The 21,312-nt window shown below is 41.4% G+C and overlaps 1 protein-coding gene across 4 annotated transcripts in view; it reads left to right on the top strand.

The window, feature by feature from the left end:
• The window catches only part of Large1 (LARGE xylosyl- and glucuronyltransferase 1), a 458,660-nt gene that overhangs the window by 94,167 nt on the left and 343,181 nt on the right, over positions 1–21,312 (top strand). For 3 of the 4 annotated variants that reach the window (XM_029480702.2, XM_029480704.2, XM_029480703.2), the window contains 2 exons: positions 7,609–7,796; positions 19,792–19,914. In XM_029480702.2, coding sequence (XP_029336562.1) covers positions 7,691–7,796; positions 19,792–19,914 — 229 coding nt within the window. In that variant the 5' untranslated portion in view covers positions 7,609–7,690. The remainder of the gene's footprint in view (positions 1–7,608; positions 7,797–19,791; positions 19,915–21,312) is intronic. The other variant, XM_021170066.3, reaches the window with a different exon arrangement.

Here is a 21,312-nt window from a genome sequence, read left to right on the forward strand (position 1 = left end):
TTTTAGGTATTGCTCCTGAAGAATGAAAATGTGAGGCCTGCCTGCTTAAACACCCTCTTCCAGAATGGAAAAAAAAAATCACAAGAATAAAGACCAAAACATTCCTGGGCCTTTGAATAGGGACTGAATAAACATAGACATGCAGAAAAACCCCTAAAACTCCACTTTCCTGGAGCTACAGTCTGATGCTGGGAAAAGGTTCTGTGCTTGGAGAGGCTGTTTACATTAGAGGTCTGTTTGGTGGTACTTGTTGAAAGAGATTAACATTAGAAATCGATGTTTTTATTTCTTTGAGCCTGTTTAACTTATGTCATCACAGAAATGTATTTCTATACCAGAATTTAGTATTCATGCTGACTGACTCAGATAGCTATACTTCTTGCCCCAATAAAACACAACCCAGGCTATACAAAGTGACAAAGCTAGCCCAGTGGAGGGTACTTTAGAGGAAAGACAAGTGAGGAGATAAACTTTCTGTACATGTATTCACCTGAAGCATCCTTTGATCCTCCCTATGAGGGAAGGATCTTCCTGAAGTAGTAACACCTTGGGCTAGGACTGTTCATTTCTGTCCAGTCTGCATTTTTCCTGAAAATTTTCCTTGCTGTAGGTCTGTCTGAACTCTGCCATATAAGGTGTTCCTAAGCAGCCCTGATCTCTACTCACTGGGTTCTCTTTCCTAATCTGACCATCAAAATTGTCTTAAGATCCTGCCTGATGTCATGTTGAGGGAGGAATTAGAACCACATCCCAATCAAGAACAATGTGTGGATAATAAGGAGCTAGCATGGGGAAGTTCTAGCATGCAAGCCGGGCAGCATGTGGGAAGGGAGGGAAGAGGGAAACAACACATCTTCTATATGCCTGGTCATTAACCTCCTTGAGTCCCAGTGCCTTTCTGTATAAGTGGAGTCTTATAGGTGGGTCATAAAGTCAATGAATTAGGACCATGTGCATATGTCAACAGGTGTATATATCACTCTTGTCTAGTGATTTCTTCTTTCCTGAGCTCTCACATACCTACTTCTGTTTGGCTCTTTTGACTTGTACTGCTGCTGCTTATCTAGCTTACATTGCTAGAGTCTTCTGGATCCTCTGCTTCAACTTCACTGCTATCTGTACTTACACTTTCCTCTTTCTGTACTCTAACATGAAGACTTAGGATATCCTTGAACACTACTCTGCAGCATGCTGGCTGTGAGCCATGGCTACTGAACTCTGAAAATGTGCCATTGATATAAGCAAAGAGCATATATAAAGAAAAGGATGTAAAACAATGTGTGAAAATTATTCATATTTATTGTCTATTAAAATGATATGTTTTGAATATACCTGATGAGGTAAAAATATTTACAATTATAATTTTCTCCATTTTATTTTTATCCCCCACTACCCGCCTCTTTTCAAGGAATATAGGAAAGAGAGTGGGTTTTCCAAGAGAAGTTATCTCAGGAAGAGTCATTTCTCAGTATTAAATATTGAGATGTAGTTTTCTGTGCTCCCAGTTTGTCCACAGCCCATACATTCCAAGACACAAGTGCATGCCTTAGAGAATGGATAGCACAAATCCTATGTATATTTTCCCTGTTACACATAGAGCTATGGTGGTTTCTAATTTGTAAAATGTGTAGTAGTAGAAGAACAACAATGACCAGGAGTGACAGAACAGTTATAATCATCTATTACAATAAAAGTTTTGTGGATATGGCCTCTCTCCTTCGTCTGTCTTTTGATGTGAGATGATACAATGCCTGTATAATGAGATGGAGTAAAGTGAGTGACAGCATTGTGACTGAGCAGTAGCCTACCACTTAAGGATTGTTTGAACAAAGCCCAGTGTTACCATGGAAATCAGGATCCCTTCTTTGTATTCTTGTCTCCTTAATAAGAAAATTTAAAAACTGACTCAGTAGAAAGGTAGAGCACCATTTGATTAGAAACAACATGACAGGCAAGCTGTAAATTTCAGGAGTGTCTAGGATGAGGGTTATGGAGAACAGGAAGAGACAGGGTCAGGTCTTTTGAGCTAGGCCTCCATGTTGAGCAGTACAGGTAAGCAAGCAGCTGCAAGATGAAAGACGGATTATTTCATAGAGGGTGAAAAAGCCTAAAGTTAGGGAAAGCAGGCTTAGGAAAGAGATACAAAAAAGGAAAAGGAAAAGAAATGAGGTTCTTTTGCATTACAGCTCAGAAAGCAGGCTGACTTAACAGAACTGTGTGTCCTTGGCTTTGTAATCTCACCAAGGCTAGGCATTCTGGGAAGGAAAACTACATACTTTTTAAGGGGTGATTATCTCTTTAACATGGCAGTCTGTCTGAGGGATGATCCCTTGGCCAGGTGACTGATAGGCCCAAGTAGATTAACTTTTTTTTTTAATAGGGGATATATTCATTCATCCTGAAAAAAAATTTTTTTATATTTTTTTTATTACGTATTTTCCTCAATTACATTTCCAATGCTATCCCAAAAGTCCCCCATACCCTTCCCCCCCCACTTCCCTACCCACCCATTCCAATTTTTTTGGCCCTGGTGTTCCCCTGTACTGGGCCTTATAAAGTTTGCATGTCCAATGGGCCTCTCTTTCCAGTGATGGCAGACTAGGCCATCTTTTGATACATATGCAGCTAGAGTCAAGAGCTCCGGGGTACTGGTTAGTTCTTAATGTTGTTCCACCTATAGGGTTGCAGATCCCTTTAGCTCCTTGGGTACTTTCTCTAGCTTCTCCATTGGGAGCCCTGTAATCCATCCAATAGCTGACTGTGAGCATCCACTTCTATGTTTGCTAGGCCCCGGCATAGTCTCACAAGAGACAGCTCTATCTGGGACCTTTCAGCAAAATCTTGCTAGTGTATGCAATGGTGTCAGCGTTTGGAAGCTGATTATGGGATGGATCCCTAGATATGGCAGTCTCTAGATGGTCCATCCTTTTGTCACAGCTTTTAATGAATATTTCTTTCATTTTTAAGTGTGTGTGTGTGTGTGTGTGCGTGCGCGCATGCACAAGCTCATATCCGTGTGAGTCTAGGAGTCCTGAATAGGGTGTTGGAGCTCCTGGAGCTGAACTCATAGCTGGTTGAATGTGGATGCATGTGACTGAATTCAGGTCTTCTGTAAGAGCCATACAAAACTGCTTAGCTATCTCTCCATGTCCTAACTAGACTAACAACTTCAGGGATTAGACAGTAGTGTGAATTGTGCTAATCTTGGGGCCAACCTGAAAGTTATGACTCTACCCAAGGCCAGAAGTAGATTTTACTCCTTTGACCAAGAGGAATAGGTTTTCTTTAATGGGCCTCAACAGACCCTTGTTATCCCTAGTGTCCTTTAATAATATGGTAACTACCAGATAAATATTGGAGAGTCTAACATCAGTAGGATATGGGTTGAGATAGGTGAATAGACACAATCTATTTCCATCATGAACATCCAGAGATCCAGTTCCAAAGCTGTTTACCAAAAGAGATTAATGCCCAGAATGGAATTACATTATTTTCATCTTGCTGCAGGCAGAAGTTTAGAGACAAGAGATAAGGAACCAGAGACCTGCTCTGGCACTCCTGGCCTCTAGCACAGGCATTCCTGAGACTGTTGCTTTAAACTAGCCAGTCAGAGATCAGAAAGAACAAGCAAGTGATGAGCTTGTTATTCATCAGTAAGTCTCAGAGGCTGAAAACATTCTAGGTGTAGATAAGATTATAGGGAGGCTAAAAGCTTCCAGGACTAGGCCCAAGTCAGCAGACTGAGGCAATAATCCCTGGAGACAACAATTACTCCAGGAGAATGAAAGTTACAAGTTTTTCTGTCTGAACTAAACTAGTCTCTGTCTCCTGGCCTCACTGCTAAGATTCTCTCTTGATTGATCTAATAACTGAGATACTTGGTAGTTGACTAACAGACAGGTAGCATATATTGGTTGGATACTCAGGATACCAGGGTCATTCATATAAATCTTGGAGTAGGGTGGAATGGCTTGGGAATTCATCACATCACTGAGGTATATCATGTTAGGGTTTTACTGCTGTGAACAGACACCACCATGACCAAGGCAAGTCCTATAAAGGACAACATTTAATTGGGGCTGGCTTACAGGTTCAGCGGTTCAGTCCATTACCATCAAGGCAGAGAAACATGGTGACATTCAGGCAGGCATAGTGCAGGCAGAGCTGAGAGTTCTACATTTTCATCTGAAGGCTGCTAGCAGAATACTGGGCTCCCAGACAGTTAGGACAAGGGTGTTAAAGCCCACACCCACAAGGCCATACCTACTCCAACAAGGTTACACTTGTCAACAGTGTCACTTCTTGGACCATGCATATACAAACCATCACAACTACTTTGTAGAATTTTCCATTTGATATCTTTAAACCACATTTTAATCCCTTGTGACAAGGAAGTGGAGTAAGTGTAACTGAGTTTTTTCACAGGGCAGTCTCTTTTTAAACAATGAGTATAGTTGGTTTATAGAGAGTGGTAACATGCAAATGATGAATTCAGAGGGGTTTCTACTTCTCTTCTCCAGGTGAAATAACATCTTTTCCACTTTAGTAATTTTCCCTCTAAGACGTTGCCAGGAGGCAGCTGCACAGCCCACAACACATATTGTTTATTCCCTCCTGATTCACAGCTATCAGAGCAAGAAGTCATTCATTTCTTTCTAGCTCTAGAATTTGATTGTGTAAGTGGTTAAAATACAACCAATCAATTTTAATCTTAATCCCTCAGTGTCTCACATTATTCCCCTTCAGTGTATTTTTTAATTCATTGGTTCTCCCCTGGATCCTTTTTAGCTGCACTTGAATTGCCATGGACTCTCACATCAAACTGCTGAGGGCACAGGATATCTTAATGGCTTTGCCAGGGTAGCCATCAGGTGCAAGCCAAGCACTTGAACCACACCTCTAGACTCCTGTGCCTTGTGAAAGCTTTTGCTAAATGCAGATCAGTCTTATGCCTTGCTTTTTGTATGGCAGAGACAAGATGGGTGGAATTCTCAGTTGAAAGTGAATATGTTTGAGCTACAGATTTGAAGAAAAATAGGTGAAGAGAAACTTGGTTGGAAGCCAAGGGAGACCATTGCTGTTGACCGGAGATATCACAGTGGTTCTGAAGCAAAAGAGCACGGTTCAGCATAGACAGAGATCTAGGTTAAAGAGCAGGATCAAGGCAAACTAATCCGGAGGGATATAGCCCTGAATGGCCTCTACAACACAAGGACTATCTGGGTTTCAGTGTTTAGTCTACGCATATTGTATGTGCATTTAGGCTGAGACTATCTGCAGGAGGAGATACTATAGGCTGTAATGTATACATTATCCAGACTTAATGTTAATTGTGAGACACTTGTGTTCTTTCCTGTAGACAGAGAACAAAAGAAAATTACCAAAATAAACTTTGCTACTGACCTTCCGTGATATGGAGAGTGTCTGAGGGGTGCATCATGCTGAAAGGGTCTTCTTGAGGAACTCTGCAAATTTTCTTTCTTATATTACAAAACAGGGTAGCAGACTTCTGTTTTAAAAAAGACACATTTAAAGAATCCTATACTAAGCAGGCAGATTTCTGAGTTTGAGGCTAGCCTGCTCTACAGAGTGAGCTCCAGGACAGCCAGGGCTACACAGAGAAATCCTGTCTAGAAAAAAAAAAAAAAAAAAAAGAATCCTAGACTAAGTACGAGCTATGTGTCTGAGGGCACATTCCTTTATGTGTTCAGCAAGTATCATACATTGCTGCCTGAGTCCACAGGTATTGTGCTGGCTACGTTTATGTCAGCTTGACATAAGCTAAAGTCGGGAGGAGATGGATGTCTTGGGACTTTCTGTGTAGACCAGATTAGCCTCCAACTCAGAGATCTGCCTGCCTCTGTCTCCTGAGTGCTGCAACCAAAGGCCTTTTCTTTAATTCCTTTACCCAAATTGGAAGCTTAGCTGGGTGGGGTGTTGCTCTGAGGTCACCACTTCCTTTATTTAGCATCAGCCTTTAAAAAAAAAAACCTTTTTCCTGATGTTCCTTTTCTCCTCAAACTGTACTTTTGGTGTTTTTCCTTGCTCATTTTCATTATGGATTTGCAAAATCATGACTAGTAATAACCACTCAACAGTCAATATGAGGCTGTCTGGAATTTATCTCTGCCAAAGCTACTAATCTAATGTGACAATTGAAACTTATATGACCACTGATGAGCCATATACAGTCAACATGGCAGGCGGTTTCTGTGCTCCTCACAGAGAGGAAAAACTTTTCAATTTAGCCTCAGGCAAACAAACAAACAACACGCACACTTTTTTTTTTTGACAAGAGCATACAGCATCCACATTCTTTACCAAAATATTACAAGAATGGTTGCTAGGCCATGTGCTAATATTCTTCTTCCTTGAAACCTCTTGAACTAGTTCAAGTCACTCTAAGCATCACTGTCTTTCTTTCTTCTGCCAGTATGACCCATTAAATCCAGCTTAAAGCATTTAACTCTTTACCTAATCCAAAGCCTCAAAGCCTACATTCCTCCAAAGAGCACAGTCAGGTGTATCACAGCAATATCTCAGTCCTTGGTACTTCTGTCATAGTCAGTGCCCTATTTTTGTTAAGGTACACCATCACCACAGCAACTTTTGTTTTGGAAAGCATTTAATTTGGGATGACTTACTATTCCGAGGTTTAGTCCACTATTCTCATGATGAGAAGCATGGCAGCATCCAGGCAGACAGAGTGCTGGAAAGGTAGCTAAGATTTCTACAGCAGGAACAGCAGGCAGCAAGACTGTGTGTGTGTGTGTCCGTCTGTGTCTCTGTCTGTGTCTATGTTTAATATATCAATATCATGTGCTCTCTACTTCTTCCTCATCAATTTTGTTTTCTTTTAACCCATCACTGCCATTTCTCCCTGGTTTAAGGATCATTTATCCCAGTCCAAGTTGGTTAGTTCTTGTCAGTTCTCAAGATAATTTCTATCTTTTCTGTGTCTACCACAATAGGGGACTATGTAGACAGTTCCAGCTGAGATAATCATAAGTTCTCGGCTGACCATAATACAGTTTCAACAGGTTATGTTGTGACCTAACCAAGCTGCCTGGCTTTAAGCGTGGTCTTCATTCTGCCCCAGGTGCCTTTCGTGGTCCTCTCTGTGAGGAGCACAGAAACCGCCTGCCATGTTGACTGTACATGACTCATCAGTGGCCATATAAGTTTCAATTGTCACATTTGGGCGAATCATGTTGTTTAATTAGTCCTTGTATTCTTTGAAGTCAGCTTATGTCCTAGTTTTGATAGCATAGCGGGTTAGTACTTTATAATAGATGCTAGCTAAATGCTCCTTTAAGTGTGTATGGGTCTCTCTCTCTCTCTCTCTCTCTCTCTCTCTCTCTCTCTCTCTCGATCTCGATCTCTCTCTCTCCCTGTGTGTGACAGAGAGTTAGATCCCTTATAGACCTCATCATTTATTTAAGTGTCTCAGTTTTGACATGTACAAAAGTATAGCATCATTTATCATCCATGAGCCAGGGAATCTATTCTTAGGATCTATGGGATATTTCTTTCTTTTTTTCTTGTTTACCTCTATCTGCTTGCTCATCACAATGGTATTTAGCTCTGTGTCTTTTTTTTCCCTTCCAGAAAGTATTATGAGGGATGCTGAGGAATTCTTGCTCTGCACAGAGACACCACATTGGAATTAGAGATTGGCACTTCTGAGAGGATGCTGGGAATCTGCAGAGGGAGAAGGAAATTCCTGGCTGCCTCTTTGACTCTACTCTGTATACCAGCCATCACCTGGATTTACTTGTTTGCTGGGAGCTTTGAAGGTAAGAACAAAAACCAAGTAAAAGGAAATGGGGGAGGGTAAGGGACCACAGGTTGTTACAGAGGCCTAGAAAGAGCCTGGAAGCCCTAGTGTTCCTTGTGTGAAATACTGAATTAATGTTGCCTGTCATGATAAATAACTTTTAGCATCCCAGAGGTATTTGGCACAAGTCAGCAAGGTGAGGAGTGAAATAAAAAACTAGACTAAAACTAAAATATAAGTTTCTTCAGTGGCAGGGAGCAGGTATACAAATGTTCAAAGCCTGTTTGGTCACATGACTTCTGTGTAAACACAGGGAGAAGGTTGAACCTTGGTGAGTGGCTTGACTTTCCTTAAGCTAGATATTTCATTTATTGATCCACATAGTCATTTGTTTGTTCACACATTGAATGCTTTCTTGCTGGTGGCATTGTCAGTAAATCCGATGCTGAGAATTCAAAGATAACAGATCTAGACATACACTGTCTCCTGAGGGAGACAGACAGGTTAATCATCACCACAGCCGTGAGATGGTAGTGTACTGGGGGGGAGGTTTGTAGGTGCAGTCAGGCTGAAGCTGTGCATGAAAGATGATCCTTCAAACTGGCAAGAGAGCTTGGGGACGGGGCATAGGAATTGCCTTCCCTGCACAGTTAAAAGCAAATGATCATTGCTGCCACTATCCAAAAATGAACAGGAAATACAAGACTCATTATTTTTTTCAGCCAGCAATTTTGAATGTAGTATAGTGTCTTGATTGTTGGTGACTGTGTCTTAGTTTCAGGAATGGAGGCAATGGTGGTATAGATGTGTAGACTTCCTTTTTAAATTTGCCCCACACTTGAATTAGGGGAAAAAATTATATAACGATCCGACTAAACAGAGCTGGTACTGTGTTTTTGAACATTTCCTTTGTGCATAATTTTATTGACATCTCAAGGCTACCTTTTAATTAGGCACTTGGGTTCACATTTCGAGCTTGTGTTAGTGAGGTTGAATATAAAGATGACACTTGCTGCACAGGGATGATTGTTCTTTATTTAAAGATTTTGTTATTTTTAATTATGTGTGGGTGTGTGTATGTCTGCATATGAGTTTGTGCACATGAGTGCACCCGAGTGCAGATGCTCAGAGGCCAGAGATGTCAGATACCTGGGAGCTAGGGCTACAGATTGTTGTGAGCTGCCTATTGTAGGCGCTGGGAACCAAACTTGCTCCTGAACCTTAGAATGGAGATGATCCTAAATGCCAATCCTGTGGTAGGGGAACAGTGTCACACCCTTGTCACTCTCCCCTTCCTCTTAGTCATATCACTGGACTTTTCAGATTTCATTTAAACAGCTAAATAGGTTAAACTACTCTGGCAGTGAGGGACTCCTTTCTGTACAGGGAAGTTGGTGAGTTGATGGTAATTCTCACAAAGCTAGCAGAAAAGTTTTCTCATCTCAGTCAGCATGAGAGGGGCCTGTAACAGAAACAGAGGCACCCAGCGCTAGTTCACTTCTTGACATAAAAACATGACTGGGCGTGGCAGCTGTGCCTAAAGTCCCAATACTCTGGATCCTGAGAGGAATCAAAAGAAGAACTTTTGAGTTCCAGCCTAGCATCACTTAACATAATGATACTTTTATAAAAACAAACCCTGCCACAAACCACAGCAGAGCAGAGCAGAATGCAACATGGCATAGCACAGCAAAGAAAAATAATAATAAAAGGGAAAACTGGGCTTTTGGCAATACAGCAAAACTGCTAGTAATAATAACATAATAATCTGGGAAGGGATAGAAAGGAGAGTTAGGGTACATGTGATCAATATATATTAAAAGGCGATGATGACATTGACAATATAAACAACTGGTATTGTTACCATTTCTATGTGGCATACATTGTACAGATTTTTTTTTTAAACAATGAATTACTTATAGTTCAGTGAATGTTACTATTCTAAAAGTGGAAAGCATGCAGTGTAAAAGCCTTATTTACCTGGCCAACACATCCTCTCAGCCAGTCTGGGTGGAGAACAGCTTAGCTTCAAGGGCTTAAGGTTTTATTTTGATACTGTACTGTAGACCGGGGCTTTGGGGAGGTATTGGAGTTTATCGAGGAATTGTACTAGATATCACATGGTCTTTATACAGTAAGGTTGTAGAATTTTTTTTCAATTTTTAAAAATGTATTCTTTGACCATTTTATGCTTGTGTATAATTTTATGCTTCGTCTCTCTACGCTCCTGTATTATCCAGGCATCTCCAGTAGCCCCCATCTCTTCTCACCAAGACTTCATCCCACTTACATCTGTTGTTGTGCTTTTACTTCATAATGTCCTGGGCTGTCATAAGCATGGATGGGTACAAAGCTGTCCACCAGAGCATGATAACTCACCAAAGGCTGCTTTGGTGACAATAATGATCTCATCTCCTCTATACAGTAGTTTTCCTCTGTCATTAGCTGCACTCTGTGGTGGCCCCATGAGCCCCTCCCTCAACTATGAATGAGTTTACTTATTCATTTTTATGTAGACTCTGCGTAGGCCATTGTAGCCGTTATCAATTCATGAGTTTCATGGCTATGGCATGCCCATAAGACTGTTGTTCATGGTCCTTCTCTCTATTCTTCAGCTGTTAGGTTCTTTCTAACCCCTCTTGTGTGACATTCCTTGATAATTGTGGGGGATGGTATGGATGCCCTGCTTAATGCTGAATACTCAATAATCACTTGTCCTCAATACCTTACCATCCATGAGTCGGGCCTTAATTGCCATTCACTTATGCTACTGAATCCCTTTCTTTTCAAGTTGGTACCATAACATGCAAGGTCTAACACTGGGGAATACAACTATAGAATTTTGGTTTATGCTCAGTGGCATAAATCAGTCTGAACTGATTTGGGGGAAAATAATTTATTAATGAAATGGTTTAGTGATTACCAATTTGACAAGATCAAGAATCATCTAGGGGGCAAACCTCTAGATGTGTCTGTGAGGGAGTTCCTAGGAAGACTCACCCACCCTTAATGTGGGTAGTCCAGTCCAGGAGCTGGGGTCTTGGGATGAATAAACAAGGAGAAAGCAAGCTTAGCACCAGCATTCATATCTTTCTACTTGTTCTTATTCAAAGTGACCAGCTTCCTTTGATTCCTGCTGCCATGTCTCCCTGCCATGATAGCACTAGGTAAAGTGATCCATGCTAAGCCCTTCCTTCCTTAGGTTGTTTTTGTCACATGTTTGGCCACAACAATAAGAAAAGTAACTAATATAAGTGGTTATACTGAGTTAATGACCATCTAGGCTATGGGCAGGGTTCAGTCATGTTGCTCGGATATCATTTGTTGGCTAGATCTTTCTACATTTCTTTGGATATCTGCATTGGCTTCTTTACAGAGATCTCTTCCTACATGGATGACATTTGGGACTTGCATCCTGTCCTTCTCTTCCTCTTAATTCCAGAGCATTGCCTCTCACTGGATTACCTTTGGGTACTTAATTTGAAACCACAGCATAAAAAATACACTCACTGTATTCAGAGGCTAGAGAAGATTTTGACACTTGATGGAGTTGTTGAGATGGCTCAGAGGTTAAGAGCACTGGCTGCTCTTCCAGAGGTTCTGAGTTCAATTCCCAGCAATGACACATATCATGACCATCTATAAGGGCATCGTATGCCCTCTTCAGAATTTGGGTGTATATTTCATCAGAGCATTCATACATTAAACAAACAAATAACTAAATAAAGGAAAAAAATAATTTGGCACTTCAACTGTGTAGTATATTTTTTTCTGGTCACATACTGGTAAGGAATACATCCCCTAATGGCAAAGAGGAGATCTAAGTTGTGGACAGCTTGTGGCTGTCTGTATTTATAATTTGGTATCAGCTTAAAGACCCATTAGAAGCATCAAAGTACCTGGTCAAACTATAGCTGATGAAGTGCCTAGAGTCCTTGACATAATGATTTTTCAAGACTGTTAAGGAAATTTTGAGAAATGGGAGAATAAAGGTAATATTTAGTTTGGGTGTTTGTGCTGTACTTGTCAGTATATTATTTAAGAATAAACTTGAATCTCTGACTCACAACTGCATTCATTGGGTGCTAAGTGGCATGAGCACAGCAGCAAAAATACCTAAACGGAGTGGTGAAGACTAAGGGCCTGCACTTTCTAAGCACTAGTAGCCTGTAGCATTTATTTCTAGGCTTTGCACTATAAGAATAGCCTATAGACAAGTCAGCATGCAAGACATAGGTGAAAGTCATTGTCCCCTCTAGTTGATTATATAAGAAGCAGTGAAAGGAGTTTGGGATGTTACCCTGGAGACACAGAGGCTCAGTGTGACAGGATCAGATTCAGCAGTCAGAGCTGTCACTGAGACATAAAATAAGGACAGCTCCATAGCTCCCAACTTTTGCCAGGGACATGGCCAGAAGTCAGATGTCAACTCCCTCATAACAAAGATTGCTTTGTGCATGATTGTAATGATTGTAATCCTCAGGAAGGATGTGAGATGTCCCTAGGTAAGATGTGAAAGCACAAGTTCATTGTGGTAAGATAATGGTGATCATCTAGGATGATCTTCAGCTGACATTGAGATCTCTAGACTCCAGAGGAATCTGAGTGGCCACCAAGGATCAAGTCATCTCTCCATGATACACGCTGTCTACTGCCTTTTAAGGAGGGTCTGTACATACATATGTTCTTTCTCAGTTGTCAATCATCACAATGCCCCTTACACCCCACTGACTGATACCCTTAAGGCTTTGGCTTTTTCGTGGCTGGTGCCATAAATAACAGAGTGTTGCTGCATGGATTTGTGGAAATATGGTTCATATTTTCAGTGGGCTTGTTTATTTTTTCAACTGTGGCTAATTTCAATGCGATGGGTCTCGTGAGAGTGGAGCCCAGCATCTCCTCTGAGCTGCAGATACTCTTGATGCTAAGGTTAAGCGGTCTTATTAGTTAATTGATTACCTGAAGGCGCACAATGGGACTAAAGTGCTGAACAGAATCAGGCATCCCAGACTGTGAAGTAAGCCCAGGCAAGCATAGCTGAGTTCTTGGATCATGGTCCCTTGTTCCCTGAGCTTTAGTCTCCTTTACACGAAATAATATTGTCAAAATGAAACACACTGGTTGGCATACTAACATACACATGAGTTCTACTGGAAGTCTGACATAACTGAATTGGAAGCAACTAAAGTCTTTTTAATTAGTAAGAGCTATAAATGGAAAAGGAGGCACTTTTACCATTGTATGCTTGTATGGATGGAACTAGGATCCGTACATATACTTTATGTCATTAAGAAGTGACTCATTAGAGAGAGAATGCCAGTTTTAACCATCAGGTCACCAGGTGAGGAGCTCTTCATTGCAGGAGTCATTTGAAGCATGACAAGTAGGTTATGAAGGAAGATGCTAATGGGGGTCAGCGTGAGTTTTTGTTTGTTTCGTTTTTGTTATTTAACCCTTAGATTCTTAATCTCTTATTTCACACTGCTAATTTTCATTTCTTCCTCTACCTTGGGAGCAAGCATCTCCAACTCTTGTCTGTTTTGACTTGCTCTTTGGCGTAGTCACTGTCCCTCCCACTCATACACTCTATCCATCAGATATCACATCCTGGGCTTGGCCTCTTGCAGATGTGATTTTTGTTGCCTGTTTTCCTTTGTGTCTCTTGTTTCCTTCTAGAGAGTATCCAGAGCTATCTAGGGCTCCATTTTGCTGTTTGCTCTTTTCCCTGGCTTGTCTCCTGGTATCTTCCCATTTTCTGTGTGGCCACCCAGGTTCCTTCATAGCCTGGCTTATGCTGTTTGTTGTCTGTAGACTCTGCTCTTTCTTCAAGACACTTTTGGTTCTCTCATCCTCTCTTTGCCTTCTCAGTCCACCTGACTAATATTTTTGGACCTCAGCCTCAGGGCTCATGACTTTCCACTAGGCTGCATGTTCCCCTTCCTTGCTCTGCCTCCCATTCTTACTCAGAGCTTCTTGTTTCCCTTCTTGTCCTCAAGTGACTTTATTGTTGACATCTAGCACCTATTACAGTATCAGGAGAGGAGTTGGTCTTCAGGCTTACTGTCAGTGTTCACATGTTTGCTAAGCAGAGGGGTGAGTACACCCACACTCCTCTAGCTCTGAGTGCTGGCAGATCTCACCTCCATTTTCTTGTCAAACTTCTGACCCTTACAGTGATCCTGATATTTTTGGTATTTCTTCCTTTCCCCTGAAATTTACCATTTTTGTGTTCATTGGTGTTCTGCTGCTTCATTGAGCTCCTTGTTTCTTAAGCTTCATTGTGTTCTTTCTGTTCTGTATGTAGCTCTTTGCCCATAGACATCTTCTCAAACACTGCCTTCAGTGTCCATGTTGTTGTCGTTTCTGCCCAATGGCTGTCCTATGTGGAGACACTGTGAACAGCATAGAACAAGTAGCATTTGCTCCTCTGAGATCTCTGCCCTTATGTGTCTCTCAGTTCCTTGTAGGAAAGGCCTGTTGGTCTCATCATCTTATTACCAGTTCCCAGTCCAATGTTAACTCTTTATGAGTCCATAATAATTATTTATTTAGAAGGATTCTTCTTTCCACACGTTTACTACAGTATTTCATTTTCCTTTTTTTTTTTTTTTTTTTTTGAGGCAAGGTCTCATGTATCTGAGGCTAACCACGAACTTGCTGAGGATTCAAGAATGCCATTGAACTCCTGACCTTCCTCCCTGGAGTTAGGATGGATTTTGTGTAGAATTCTCAAGCCTGGGGAAAGGGATAGGAGCTCCTGGTTCCTGGCGCTGTGAACATCTGTGATTCTGAGATCCCATGGCACAGCTCTACAGTCTCTCTTTCAATATGGTGGTGATGCCAACTTTTGGACTTGAGTGGTAATGTCCAAGCACACCTTCATTTTAATTGAAACCATTTTGCTATTTTCTCCCAGATCCATCTTCCCTCATGGGCCTGGTAGATTTTATTTGCAGTTGTGGTTTTTCTTTTCTGCACTCCAGGGGCAGATAGGTGTTCAGCTCTTGGTGAACTGGCATCATATGGAAGAAAGAGACTTTTAGGCATTCATTATGATGCCTGTGATAACCTATAACTAGCTCAGTGCAAATGCTTCCCTTGACCAGAGAGTGAGGACAAGTGAGAGTTGTGGGTGTTACTTGAAGGCAGATCCCTTAAGAGCATAAAAGGTCCAGTTCATGTATAAGCAGTGTCTTGAACACTTGTATAGTTACATTTATTTCTGAGCTGATTTCAGCTTGTACTCATACTTTGCATTCCTAAATCCTCTGTTGACTGCTCCTTCTATTCTTATTGAAGCAAAATGTGTTTTTGCTGAATGTGTTTGGCAGCTATCCCAGTAAATTTCAACAGAAAGGCAAAGGGTCCAGGCACTTGACCATTTTACAGAGTTGCAGTGAAAACTAAGAATTGTAAAGTTTGAACACATAGACCATGAGATAGGGGTCATGGAGTGTAGACAAGAGTTTGCCCAACTGTGCCTGATTACTCAGCTAGATGTTCAGGGCCCATCCTTCAGCCCAGGGACCCTGCCAGCTTTTTCTGAATCTAGACTACACAGACATGGCTTTACTCTTCCCTGGGGCTAGTCTCTATGGCAGGTTTGATAGCAGCAAAGTCCATTTTGGCCTTCCAACTAATGGCACAAATGTATCAGTTCTTAAGGATATTATGGGTTATATGAAAATAGAATGTCAAATGCAAAGTGAAATGGAAAGTGTAATATAAAAGGTGCATTGATAATTTTTGTTAAATCAAGAATCAAGCTAGTAGACAATAGGAATGTGCTGAGATTAAGCAAAATCTTCCAGATTTCTGAATGTGAAAATATATGAATGGTGATAAGCAGCTTCCAGTCTGCAGAACCCATAGTGAACTTGCAGGTGCCTTAAGCTAAGAAAGCTTAAGCTCATTAAGGGAGGTTGAGTCCCACCATTTTATGGGTTATGAGATGGTTGCTGAGATGATCTCTGCTTTTTCTATTCCCAGTTTTGATCTTAAAATGACATTAGCCCTGTTGTAGGGTAGAGAAATGACCTTGAATATTTATTGTATTTCCTGAAGGATCCTTGGATCCCAATGAAATTAGAAAGCCTGGTTTCTATGATTATAGTGCCTGCCTTATTCATGGTTTCAGTTACTCCCAAGAAACCATTTGAAAATATTTAATAGGCTATACTATCAATATACCATAAGTTCTCAACACTCATGAGACAGAGACAGGTGGATATTTCTGAGTTCCAGGCAAGTCAGGGCTACATGTTGATACTAGACATCATCAGTTTTGAAGTGTATTACAGTGTGCCCCTCTTTGGTTTGCCCTACCAAGGATGTGTACCATTCTTTGGTTGTCAGTATCCATATTGTATATATTACCCACTCATTAATCAGAAGTCTTGGTTATTTGACTGTTGAAGAATCACACAGCCATTGTTCAGTAAATTCTTTTTTTTTTAAGATTTATTTATTTCATGTATGTGAGTACATTGTCACTGTCTTCAGACAAACATTGGATCCCTATTACCGATGGTTGTGAGCCACCATGTGGTTGCTAGGAATTGAACTCAGGACCTCTGGAAGAGCAGTCAGTGCTCTTAACCACTGAGACATCTCTCCAGCCCCTGTTCAGTTAATTCTAATTGTGCGTAATAATGTTCCAAAGAGGACTAGTGATGCTGCCAGTTTGGATAGGCTAGAGGAAAGCTTGGAAGTGCTGCCTTTAACCTGACATTGCTGATGTTATACAGTAAGAATGAAATTGTAGAGAAGGAAAAAGAGGGGTATGCTAGCTTTTACAACATAGTCATTTTGTTCTCAAACAGCAAAAGTTATGGGAAGTACTGAGCTAAGTTGAAAAAAGGCATTGAATTTGTGTATGCATGTACAGGAAAAACCACAGTAGTTTCAAGCTTGATTGTTGTGTGTACAGTTACAGTATAAAAACTATACAGATGTGTCACTTTGGAATAATCTACTAAATATTTGGCACTTGAAGTAATCACTTTTCTGTGTGTGTTTTTTGTTTGCTTTAAAAGCATGTGAATCAGGCACTCACTTGTCTGGCAAGTGTTTGATGATCTGAGTTTGCATCACCAGAATGCACATCAAACACTGGTTAGTGGTACACATTTATGATCTAGTTGTGCTCACATGGGAGTCAGAGATAGGCAGAGCTCTCAGGGCAGGTATTGGCTAACTTCTTGCCCAGTGAGAGACCCTGTCTAAAAGGTGGAAGAAACTCGAAGAAAGCATAAGGAAATTGTTCTCTGACATCCACAGAAATATGTGCATACATGTAACACCCTTCACACACACACACACACACACACACAGAGACAGAGAGACAGAGAGACACACACACACACAGAGAGAGAGATCGAGAGAGAGAGAGAGAGAGAGAGAGAGAGAGAGAGAGAGAGAGAGAGAGAAGTACATAGTTGAATTTGAAGTGATTTTTATTCTTCAAGATGAGAAGGATTTTATTGACCTTTGGAATTTATGAGCCTGTGTCACTGTTTAACTTTGAAATTCAAATGTTCTTTAAGTGTGGAACTTTTCTTTGGAGATTGATATTCAACATTTCTGTTCTAACCACACACCCTCTGTTCCTTCTTGATATGCATTACTACCACTCTGAGGATTTGATCACAGGGTTGACTTCCAGATCTGCAGTTTGTTCCTAAAACCTTGCTTCTGAATGGATGTTCTTATCAATTTGAAATGAGACCAGTATTTTTACCAGCAATAGTATCCTTCCCTTCCCCTTAGTAGTAGAACAATGGTATTGTCTGACATCAGCATTAAGCTGTATTTGTTAATACATGTTGCTATGTGCATAAGTCAGTAAACACTCATTTGTCTGGAAAAGAAAGCACATTCTTACTGTAGAGGATATGAGAACTTGAGAAGGAAGGACACTGTTCAACCGCTGGACATCAGAATGATAGTAACCTTTTCCATCTCTGATTCAGCAAGCAGGGTTTGCCTGCCCATGGTCCACAATAGTGTTGAGTTTGGTCTGACCACTGTTTTCATCATTTTAAAAAACTGATTACAAGTGGTTAAATGTTGAGAAAATACTGATAGAACTCAGGATGTATGGCATTCCTTTTACCAAAAAGGGAAACAATAACAAAAATGGATAGAGTTAGCAAACCTATACCCCTCATGGTTGCAGCCATCAGCTGGAATTGAATGGTAGCTGTCTCTTTGAGGGTATTGGATGCTCTAGCTTATGAATGACTCCTCTGTCATTCTGTGAGCTATCCCTAACTCTTTATAAATATTTCTCTCCTCTGTCGTTCTCTGAGTTATCCCTGACTCTTGTTTTATGTACAGCAGAATTCAAGTAAACGATTTTTGGTATCTGGTTGACGTTGCCTGGCTACGTCAGTTAGCCTCTAAGCTTGAAACTTTTTGGTTTACTGTTTATCTGGTTCTGGCCTATAGGCATTCCATGAAATATCTCATTTATTCCTCAAGGAACTTCTACTTTGTAGAGGATTATACTGAGGCTCAGGGCTGTTGAAGTGTTTGATCACAGCAACTAGTGAGTAGAGAGGACTTTGACCTTGTCTAAAAAGATCCTGCATGCTCCAGTATCTGAAGAACTTGATGCATAGAAGCAACTGGAAGATGTCACTTCAAAGTCATTATTGTCAAGTTTCAAACAAGGACAAGACATGTTATATGGGGCTATTTTGGTGCAAACGCAAACCATGTTCTATGGCTAGCAGATTATTATAAGCCAACAACAGAAGCTGAAAATTCAATTATTACTTTAATGAAATTTGCATTTTGTTTCTGCTGGGGACTCATACAATTAAGAGCAGAAAAAGACATTAGGCAGGCCAGCAAACTGGACAGATGAGACCCTGCAAGGGCTTTTAGATGGTTGAGGTACACGTGGTTCAGAAGGACAGCAGGACCTGAGTTTGGATTAGTGATACTTTCCCCCTCATAGAGTGACAGTGCACAAGACGCTCATCTCTGTGGCCATACAGTAGTATGTAAAGTTTGCGTAATCCACGAGCTATACAACAGTGGGCATTTGACAAAACTTCAGTTTTATTTTCCCTTCTTGTGCTTTTGTGGAAGGCAAGAAAGTATAGACCCATGGAATATACTACCATGGTACCAGGGAAGAGATTGACAGAAGGGGCGGGAGTTTACCCTGAAGATTGGAATAGGAAAAATAGTTTATTGAGTATACTGCAAAGGATAACAAGGTGAATGCTAACTAGAGAAGGCATGCATAGATCTCTCTCTCTCTCTCTCTCTCTCTCTCTCTCTGTCTCTCTCTCTCTCTCTCTAGCATGTAATTTGTTTTGTGTTCAAGAATAGAGTCCAGATTGGCAAATGTATAGTTTAGGTAAGTTAGCATAAGGTATAGAGTTTTATAGTGGGTACCAGTTTTTGTTTTGGTTTTTGTTTTTCTGGTCCTTTATTAATGGCCTTTCCTCCACACTATGTTAACCCAGCTAGTTCAATTAGCTTTTGTTTTGCATGTGAGTAAATAGCCCCTCTGGGCCTTTGTGCTTACCAAGCTGCTGCCTCATGAGCTTTCTTGTGACCTGGTTGTAGCTTGTCATTACTGTTGTCACCTGTGTCTCTGCCAGTTCTTTAACCTTTAGTAAAAATGAAGGCAGAATTAGGCTTGCTGTCTCCTTCATTCATTCCTGCCCATTTATATTTCCACACCCTGTTAGCACTCCCTTGAAGAAGAGGGTTGAGGAGGACCTGAGACACTGTACCTGTTGTCATCTAAGTCCTTTCAGCCATTTGTGGGCCAAGTGGCCATGTTTGGAGAAAAGTAAAATACTCTACTTAAGGGACCAGCTGTGTGAGAACTTTAGAGAATGATAGAAAGTCTGTTGGGGCTGTGACTGTGTCGACATATCTGGATTTCGTCCCCATGCTGCCCTTGAAATGCTGTGTATCCTATCTTACCTGTAATGTGTATCCTATCTTACCTGTAATCTCCACCTCCAAAAGTACTGCTTACTACTTGACAGGAAACAAAAGGGCTCCATGCCTCACAGAGTGGAGTCCCAGCATCATTTCGGGTCTAGTGGCTCCATTGAACCCATGCTCTCAAGCAAATCTGCCTCAACTAGTGAATGAACTACAAATTAGAGGTAAGAGTCCTGGGGAATGCCAGATTTCTCTTTGCAGACTGTGGCCTTTAGAGCATGGCTGTTCTGCTCTTTGGCTCCTGCAGAGGGCACTACTAACCCCATTTCATAGAAATCTGAATTTCCTGAATGGAGCACAGCCAGTGATGGTAGTCAGAGCTTGATGTGATAGAAGCATTTTGCTGGCCCTGTTAGTACCATTGTGCTCATTTATTTAGTGATGTGCTATTGAATATGGGCTTCCCTGTTCATATGGAAGGACACTTCTTGCCATCCATTAGGGATGGAGAATAACCATTTCTGATGCAGCTACTAAGCTTCAGAACTATGAGGTGGATCTCCTAAGATTCTTCATTTAACAAGCACAGCCAGGCATCACTGTAGGACCTGGTGCTTAGAACCTTCACACCCCAGGGTGTCCCTATTTCTCATGAAATTTATCTACCAGTGGATGCAGGAAGATGAAGTGTTGTCTGCTGTCTGCCAAGAGGGCAAAGCAGAACTGGGATAAATAGGCACCCCGGGACTGGTGTCCAGATGATAGTGCCAAGAGCAAAAGAGAGGTGAGGAGGTTTGGGCAGCCTGTGCAGGACAAGTAGCTGAGGTTTCCCTACGAGGATGGTGCCAGTGGCACCAGTGGCAGGGGCATGAGCCTGGTCAGCCAGGTGAGGCCAAGGTCCAATGGTTTGGGAGAGAGAACTCTTCCCAAGTGTTACAGCTCAGTAAAACAGCCACTTTCAGCCTATCCTCAGTGAAATAACTTGTGGGCCTTATTCCATGTGGGTAGGGGCTGTATATAACATTGAGGAGTAGGGTGGGATTTAGGAGCGTGTGTTTCCTATTGGCTCAGACTGAGATGTTTGTGGTGCTCTATTTGCATAGGGAAGGACTCCAAGAGTTTTTCCTACATGAGTGACTGCCATGGTCTTCTCACTGGGATGTTATGGTTACATGTTCCAGAGGAGATACAGAAATGGGTAGGAAGTAGCTAGACTCCTGCTGATCTCAAGTCTATGAGATTTCCAGGGTCTGACCTCACTCAATCTTACCAGTTCTTTTCTCTGGTGTCATGGCCCACCTGCATCCCAGTGAGGCATGGAATATTCATGGTATGCTGAATGGTAAGACCACAGTGGTATCTAAACCATGGTGGCAAGATGAAGGACCAAGTGACATGGTGAAGGCCAGGTCAGGCATGAGAATGGGCAGTACTGCTTTAATAGGATGGACGGGTCACATGTCAGAAGAACCAGGTAGAAATGAGACACCAACCATGTAGCTGGAAGGAATAGCAGACTGTTTTGTTTGTTCCCCTGTGGGAGGGCTGGTGGCTAATGAGAAGAGGTTAAGGAGTGGTATGAGCTCAGTCAATGGAAGGCCACATGCAGAGCTGGACTGTGC

Source organism: Mus caroli, unplaced genomic scaffold (assembly GCF_978045245.1).
Source record: "Mus caroli unplaced genomic scaffold, Mus_caroli_1 scaffold_10, whole genome shotgun sequence".
In the NCBI taxonomy this organism is placed as follows: Eukaryota; Metazoa; Chordata; class Mammalia; order Rodentia; family Muridae; genus Mus; species Mus caroli.